At 45.4% G+C, this 7,161-nt stretch overlaps 1 protein-coding gene across 5 annotated transcripts in view; it reads left to right on the top strand.

Moving 5' to 3' along the window:
- The window catches only part of Cntrob (centrobin, centriole duplication and spindle assembly protein), a 41,046-nt gene that overhangs the window by 32,174 nt on the left and 1,711 nt on the right, over window positions 1–7,161 (top strand). For all 5 annotated transcript variants that reach the window (XM_029557551.1, XM_008855769.3, XM_029557550.1 and 2 more), the window contains 5 exons: window positions 817–1,075; window positions 3,394–3,548; window positions 4,689–4,752; window positions 5,126–5,296; window positions 5,423–5,555. In XM_029557551.1, the coding sequence (XP_029413411.1) occupies window positions 817–1,075; window positions 3,394–3,548; window positions 4,689–4,752; window positions 5,126–5,296; window positions 5,423–5,555 (782 nt within the window). The remainder of the gene's footprint in view (window positions 1–816; window positions 1,076–3,393; window positions 3,549–4,688; window positions 4,753–5,125; window positions 5,297–5,422; window positions 5,556–7,161) is intronic.

Here is a 7,161-nt window from a genome sequence, read left to right as displayed (position 1 = left end):
TGGTTCGTCTAAGCTTCCAGTTCTCTCTTTTGATTTTATATTGGAGTGGCCGGATTGCTTTTGTCTTCAAGAGTTCCCACAGAAGCCCAATTCAGGTGAGGATCAGATGTTTTCAGGCTTTCTGCTAAGGTTTGGATCCCTCCAGGAATGATTTGGCCTCAGGAATTTGGGGGTTGGTCTGGCCTGGGAGCAGGGCCCAGGAAACATGCTGCTCTAGGGCAGCTCGTGGCTGTACCACCCAGAGATGCAAAGGGAGATGGGGGCGGGAAGAGGCCCCAAGGGCTCCTGGGGACTGCACTGAGGAACTGGGTTAGTTTGGATACAAAGGATCAGGAAGAGGAAAGGTCAGCCCTGTCGTCCAGGAAAGAGGCTGGGGGGTTGTGCAGCCCAGGGAAGCAGAGGGAGGTGAGGGCAGGACCAGGCCTCGAGGGCTCCTAGGGACCCCAGAAGGAACTGGGTTGGTCTGGATGCAAAGGATCAGGAAGCAGTGGTGGTTCCCCTGGTGTCTGGGGTGCCAAGACAAGGAATGGGACAGGTCCCAGGCTAGGAGGAGAGACGGGCAAGGGAGATGGGAGGGTGAATGAGGTTGGGGGAGTCAAGGCGTTGAGGGTGTGATCAAATTATTCTGGAGAGAGCTTGAAATAGAATTTTAAGATAAAGATAATCAGTTTAAAATTTGATAGAAATTAGATAGATGTTATTCAAGCTCCTTTTAAGGAAGTTCTGGTTAGTTTATTATTATATTTAAGTGTCTGTACCAAGCCTCATCTCATTGAACCCACCGGACCTTGAGCTTTCTTCTTGTCTCTTGGCCAGGCTCCTCCTGCTGAGCCCTCTAGCCCTGGGCCTCCAGAGCTGGAGAAGGAGGAGAGGAGGATCTGGACTATGCCTCCTATGGCTGTGGCCCTGAAACCTGTGATGCAGCAAAGCCGAGAAATGAGGGATGATCTGCCTGGAGTGCCTCCTGATCTCTGTTGCCCCTCCCCAGATCTTAGCCTCCTGTTGGGGCCCTCTTTTCAGAGTCAGAACTCCTTCCAGCCCTTGGATCCCAAACCTGACCTGGCTCCACCTACAGGTAACCAAGGGCAGAAATCGTTGGTGTTGCTTACATGAATGATGGGCTCCCTTACCTAGCTTCCTGCTGACAGGAACTTGAACATTGGATTTCCAGATATCTTACCAATCATGGAATAAGGAACCCAATTAATAAAGGGAGGAGGATGTTGTGGAAGTGCAGTGTAGCTGAACTTACTGAGAACTGGAGTTAGAAATTGAAGTCAGGAACAGTGACAGCATCCCTTCTCTTTGTTCTCTGGGCCTGCATTTCTCCTGACTGTTTACCCTACACTACACATTTGCCCCTTTCTCTTACAAGACTGGCATTCTCTCTCACCTAAGGTTCTTGATCCTCACAACCTGGGCTTATATATGGGATTGCTTATATATGTGATCTATGTATCAGCCATGGACACTGACTCTAGTCCAGGCACTTAATAGAGTTTCTTAGGTCAAACTTAAAGAAGCCACATGGTGGGTTGGACCTGTGCATTAGATTGACTGACGTTTTGGGTAGTCTCTCCTGGTTTAGTCAGCTGTGACTTTGATGAGTGATTCAAACATGACAGTCTTCTGTGAATTCAGAATAAAGAATGGAGGCCAGTACTCAGGAGGCAGAAGTAGGTGGATCTCTGTGAGTTCAAAGCCAGCCTGGTCTACATAGGGAGTTCCAGGTCAGCCAGGGCTATGTAGTGAGACCTTGTCTCAATAAAAGAAACCAGAACGAAAATGAAGAGTGGGTGGAGGATGTGGTTCATTGATAATGGAGCACTTGCCTACAGTGTGTGAAGCCCTAGGTTCAATCCATAACGCTGCATGAACACACCTGTAATCCCAGCACTCAGGAGATAGAAGCAAGAGGATCAGAGTTCAAGGTTACACTTGGCTACATAGTGTGTTGGAGGCCAGCCCAGGATACATAGACCCTGTTTAAAAAGTCAGATTTTTTTTTTTTTAATGAGTAGAGTCAGGAGTGGTGGTTTGTGACTGTAAGTCTGGTACTTTGAAGGTGGAAGCAAGATAGGAGGCCAGGGCCAAGGCTGGCTGTAACTCAGCACAGAGTGTTGCCTCTCCTACCCGGCCCCAGGTTCAATCCCTAGTACTGCCAAAAGAGAAAAGCAGTGACGTGGCTAGAGAGATGGCTCAGCTAGTAAAGACACTTGCTATATAAGGATCAGGACTTGAGTTTAGATCATAGCACCCTCATAAAAAGCTGGGTACAGAAGTCACATCCTGCCTGTAACCCCAGCTCTGTGGGGTCACTGGGGTTCTCAAGCCTGGCTCCAGATTCAATGAGAGGCCCCATCTCAAGGGACTAAAAAGACCAATGCCTTCCCCAGGCTCTACTTGTACCTACACACATATAATTTAATTTTTTACGTTATTTTGTGTGTATATGTAGGTCCACGCACACCATGGCATACATATAGAGGTTAGAGGACAACTCCTAGGAGTAGATTTGCTCTTTCTACCATGTGGGTTCTGGGGATCAAACTCGGGTCATCAGGCTTGGTAGCAAGTGCCTTTACTGGCTTGAGCCATCTTAAAGGCCTACAAATTAAAAAAAAAAAGTTTAAGGCCAGCTTGGCCCACCTGAGACCCTGACTCAAAAAAAGGGGGGGGAGGGGAGGTCTGGTAAGATGGCTTAGCAGAATGTGTAAAAGGACTTGCCTCACAGGCCTGATGATCTGACTTTGACCTCTGGACTCCACAGTGCAAGAAGAGAACCCACTACTGAAAGTTGTCCTCTGACCTCCACATGTACAATATGCATGTGCAAGTCCAGACTCACACACATACAACAATAATTATAATTTTAAAAAGAACAAAGTATGGATAAATGTTAAAGTATGTAGTACTTTTAAGACACTGGGCCAGGTTCTGATGAAGCAGGAGAACACATCCTTGTTTTTAGACTCAAGCTGGCCTCAAGCTCACTATATAGCCAAAAATGACCTTGATCCTCAAGGGCTAGGATTATAGGAGTACATGGTTATGTGTCATACTGGGGATCAAACCCAGCACTATATATGCTAAGCAAGCACTCTACCAGTTGAACTACATCCCCAATCCCCAGAACATATTTTTTCTTTAAAAAAAAAAAAGATACACACACACACACACACACACACACACACACACACACAGACACAGAGAGAGAGAGAGACAGAGAGAGAGACAGAGTCTCACTGTATAGCCCTAGCAGACCTGGAATTTGATTTGTAGGCCAAGCTGGCCTTGAATTCACAAAGCTCTGCCTGCCTCTGCCTCTGCCTCTTGAGTACTGGGATGAAAGGCATGCCCCACCATACCCAGCTTTTCTGTCTCATTTTATAGCTGGACCCTTCTCTGCACTCGAGGCTTTTGATGTTGATCACAGGGCAGAACGACCATTCCCTGAGGAGAACCCTGGATCTGCTGGAGATGGCTCCCTGAAGCCAGGGCTGCCACCTGCTTCTCATCTTGAAGGCCTCAAGAATTTTTTGCAGCAGGTAAGAGAGATTCTTCCCAGACCACCCTCTATTATTCTTTATGACCTCATTTCCTACTCTTTCCCTCATTTCTTCTGAGTTGGAATTCAATCCAGGACTCTGGCTTCTTTCCTTTTATTTTATTTTTTTAAACTTTAAAAAAAATTTATTGTTTTTTTTTATTTTATGTGTACGCATGTATTGCCTGCATATAGGTAAGTGCACCCGTGTTGTGCAATGCCCGCAGAGGTCAGACGAGGCTGTCGGATCCTCTGGGACTGGAGTTACAGACAGTTGTTAGCTGCCATGTGGGTGCTGGGATTCAAACCTGAGTCTTCTGCAAGAACAACCAGTGTTCTTAATCGCTGAACATCTCTCCAGCCACCTTTCCTTTATTTTTTTTGAGGCAGAGCCTCAAATTCTCTTTCCTCCTGCCTCAGCCTCCCACTTGTCACTGTGCCTGGTTGGCTTTCTTGCCTGCATTTGTGTTTGTGTGTGTGTGTGTGTGTGTGTGTGTGTGTGTGTGTGTGCGCGCGCGTGCGCTTGTGCTTGCGTGCTTGTGTGTGTGTAGTGTTTGTGTGTGCTTGTATGTGTGTGCATGTGTCTGTGTATGCATGTGCTTGTGCATGTGTGTCTTTGTGTAGATGTACAGTGTATGTGTGCAAATGTATAAGGTGTGTATGTGTGCACTTATGTATACATGTGTGTATGCCCATGTGTGTATATGCCCATGCATGTGTGTGTGTTAGTGGCAGAGGTTGATGTCATTTGTTTTGTTCTCTACCTTATTTTTTTGAAACAAGGTCTCTTGTTGACTGAACTTGGAGTTCACGAATTGGCTAGAGAATCTTCCTGTCTTCTCTTCCCCTCCCCTGAGGTTACAAGTGGAACCACTGTGCCTGGTTTTTACATGGATGCTGGGGATCTTTATGTCCTTGTGCTTGTTCAACGAGCACTGTACTCACTGAGCCATCTCCCCAGCCCCTTCCTTGCCTTTTTAGGATGAGCTCTTAGTCCCAGCTCTTAGTTTATTTCTAGTATAATTCTCTTCTGGAACTTATACCACTGACCTTAGCCCTTTCTTCAGCAGCCTCTTCCCCTCATTCCCCAGTTTCTCTCTTTACCAGTCATCTAGGGAGCCTTTCTGTCTTATTTCCCCAGCTGCTGGAGACAGTACCTCAGAGCAATGAGAACACCTCTGTTGACCTGTTGCCTGCTAAATCTGGTGAGTTCCAACTCTGAAGAAGGTTGGGGCTGGGTCTGGAAGAAGTGGGAGTTGGTGATCTAGGATGAAGTTTTAGGAGCTTCTAGGAAGTGGAACTTCTTGGCTCTTGACCCCATTAACAACTGAAGCACTTTACATGCCTTACCAGGCTGGTCTTAAACTTGCTATGTAGTCAAGGATGACCTTGAACTCCTGAATCCTGCCGCTACTTTCTGAGCACTGGGGTGATAGGTGTGTATCATCATGCTCAATTTTATGTGTGCTGGGGCCCAAACCTAGGGCCTCTGAGCTACCTGTCTGCCAACTGAACTATATCCCCAGCCCTATTTTGCATGTTGACTTATCCCATTGCCATTCCTGGATCTTTTTCTAGGTTCTCAGACTGTCCCGTCTTGGGAGGAAGCCCCTCAAGTGCCACGCCTTCCACCCCCTGTCCATAAAACTAAAGTTCCCTTAGCCATGGCGTCCAGTCTTTTCCGGGCCCATGAGCTTCCCTCATCCCATTACCAAGGCAGTGGTCTCAGCACTGGCTCTCCAGAGAGAGGTAAGCAAGCCAGGGTTTGCCAAGGAAAGAGGGAAGGAGATGCTTCATACCACTTTAGGTCCCTAGGGAGGTAGGGTGAAGGCTGGAAGTGGGGCCTTAGGGTAATGATATCAACTCATCTGCCAGGTACAGATGGGCTCCACTCCCCAAAGCAGCTGATGGAGGTGTCTGAGCTGTTACGTCTGTACCATGCTCGGGGCTGGGGTGCTCTACCTGCAGAGGACCTACTGTTCTACCTGAAGAGACTGGAACATGGCAGGTACAAGCTCGACAGGGAGGAGGAGTTCCAAGGGTGGAATTCGGGCTCCAGAATAGATCTGGCCAGTACTGCCCATTGAGTATAGTCTTTTTTTCCTTTTCTGGAGGAAAGGAAGGATGAGCTATAGATGCCCATTTGTCCTCCCACTGTTCCCACCTCTTCTGTTTCCATTGCTACTGCTCTTCTCAAAAAAACCCAACCAACCAGCCAACAAACAAAAAACACCTTTTTCTGGGGCTGGCAAGATGACTAGTATTAAGGCACCTGCTGCCAAGCTGAATTAACTGAGTTTGGTTCCCAGGACCCACATGGTGGAAGGAAAGAACTGACTCCTGCAGGTTGTCTTCTGACCTCCACTTGCATGCCATGATGCACATATACACATGCACACACAACTATATACATACACAAAAAATAAATTTAAACAATTTTAAAATCCTTTTGTCCATATCTTTGTACCATAGTTTTTTTCTTCTCTACCCATTAGCTCAAAACTCAGAATCCCAGGACTTTTGCTTATCTGGAGCAGGGCTTTTTACACTTGTTTTTCACTTGTAGCCCCTTTTACCTAAGAAATTTTACACAACCCTGGGTATATAGGTATAAATTGACATACAAACCAAACATTTACTCTTAGTAAATCATAAAATTTATTTTAAAGCAATTCTTTGGTAGTTAGAATTTTACCACTTACTAAAGACTAAAGAAAAATTTTATACTAATGAAATGGATGTACTTGGTTCTTTTTACATAAAAAATTAGATATTGCTGGGGGTGCATCCCAGTGGTAGAGTGCTTGCCTGAGGCCTTAGGTTCAATTCCCAGTTCAATCCTAGTATCAACAAAATAAATAAATAAATTGAGGCTGCAGAGACAGCTCAGCAATTAAAAGTGCTGGCTCCTCTTGCAGAGGATCAGGATTCAGTTCCCAGCACCCATATGGTGGCTAACAACCATCCTAACTCTAGTTCCAGGGGATCTGATGTCTTTGTTTGACCTCCATAAGCATTACATGAAATAGGCACACTTACATACATGAAAGCAATACACTCATACACATAAAAATAATATTTTTTAAAAAACTAACCAAATAAAATGTGGCTGAACATTTGATATTGTGGGATATAGTACATCTTCAACATTGGTAGGATTTATTAATATTTTGATCTTCTTATTATAAATGTAGAGAACGCTATGTAGAATACAAAATGGTAGTTTGTTTAGGGTCATTTCAGAAATTGTTGAAAATCCTGTCCTAATCCAAGTTAAAATTTATTTGATGATTTTTTTTTAAATGAAACTCGAAGTCATCAATTCAACAATTTTTAAAATCAAACACAATCCATTCCAAAGATTTACTAATTTGATACTTCATGCTGAGGAATGGTGACAGGAAAATACTAAGTTTTCATTTGGGGGTTGAGGTGATAGGTCGTTTGTTAAAATGCCTGCCATACAAGCATGAGGACCTGAGTTGACTCCCAGAACCCACATTTAAAAAGCTGGCCATGCTAGCACACACTTGTAGTCCCAGGGCTGGGGAGGTGGAGGTAGGTGGATCCCTGGAGCTTATTGGCTGGCCAGCCTTAGCCAAATTGGCGGGGGG

This window comes from Nannospalax galili, unplaced genomic scaffold (assembly GCF_000622305.1).
Source record: "Nannospalax galili isolate Female #2095 unplaced genomic scaffold, S.galili_v1.0 scaffold146, whole genome shotgun sequence".
Classification (NCBI taxonomy): domain Eukaryota; kingdom Metazoa; phylum Chordata; class Mammalia; order Rodentia; family Spalacidae; genus Nannospalax; species Nannospalax galili.
This window is presented reverse-complemented; position numbering and strand designations above follow the sequence as displayed.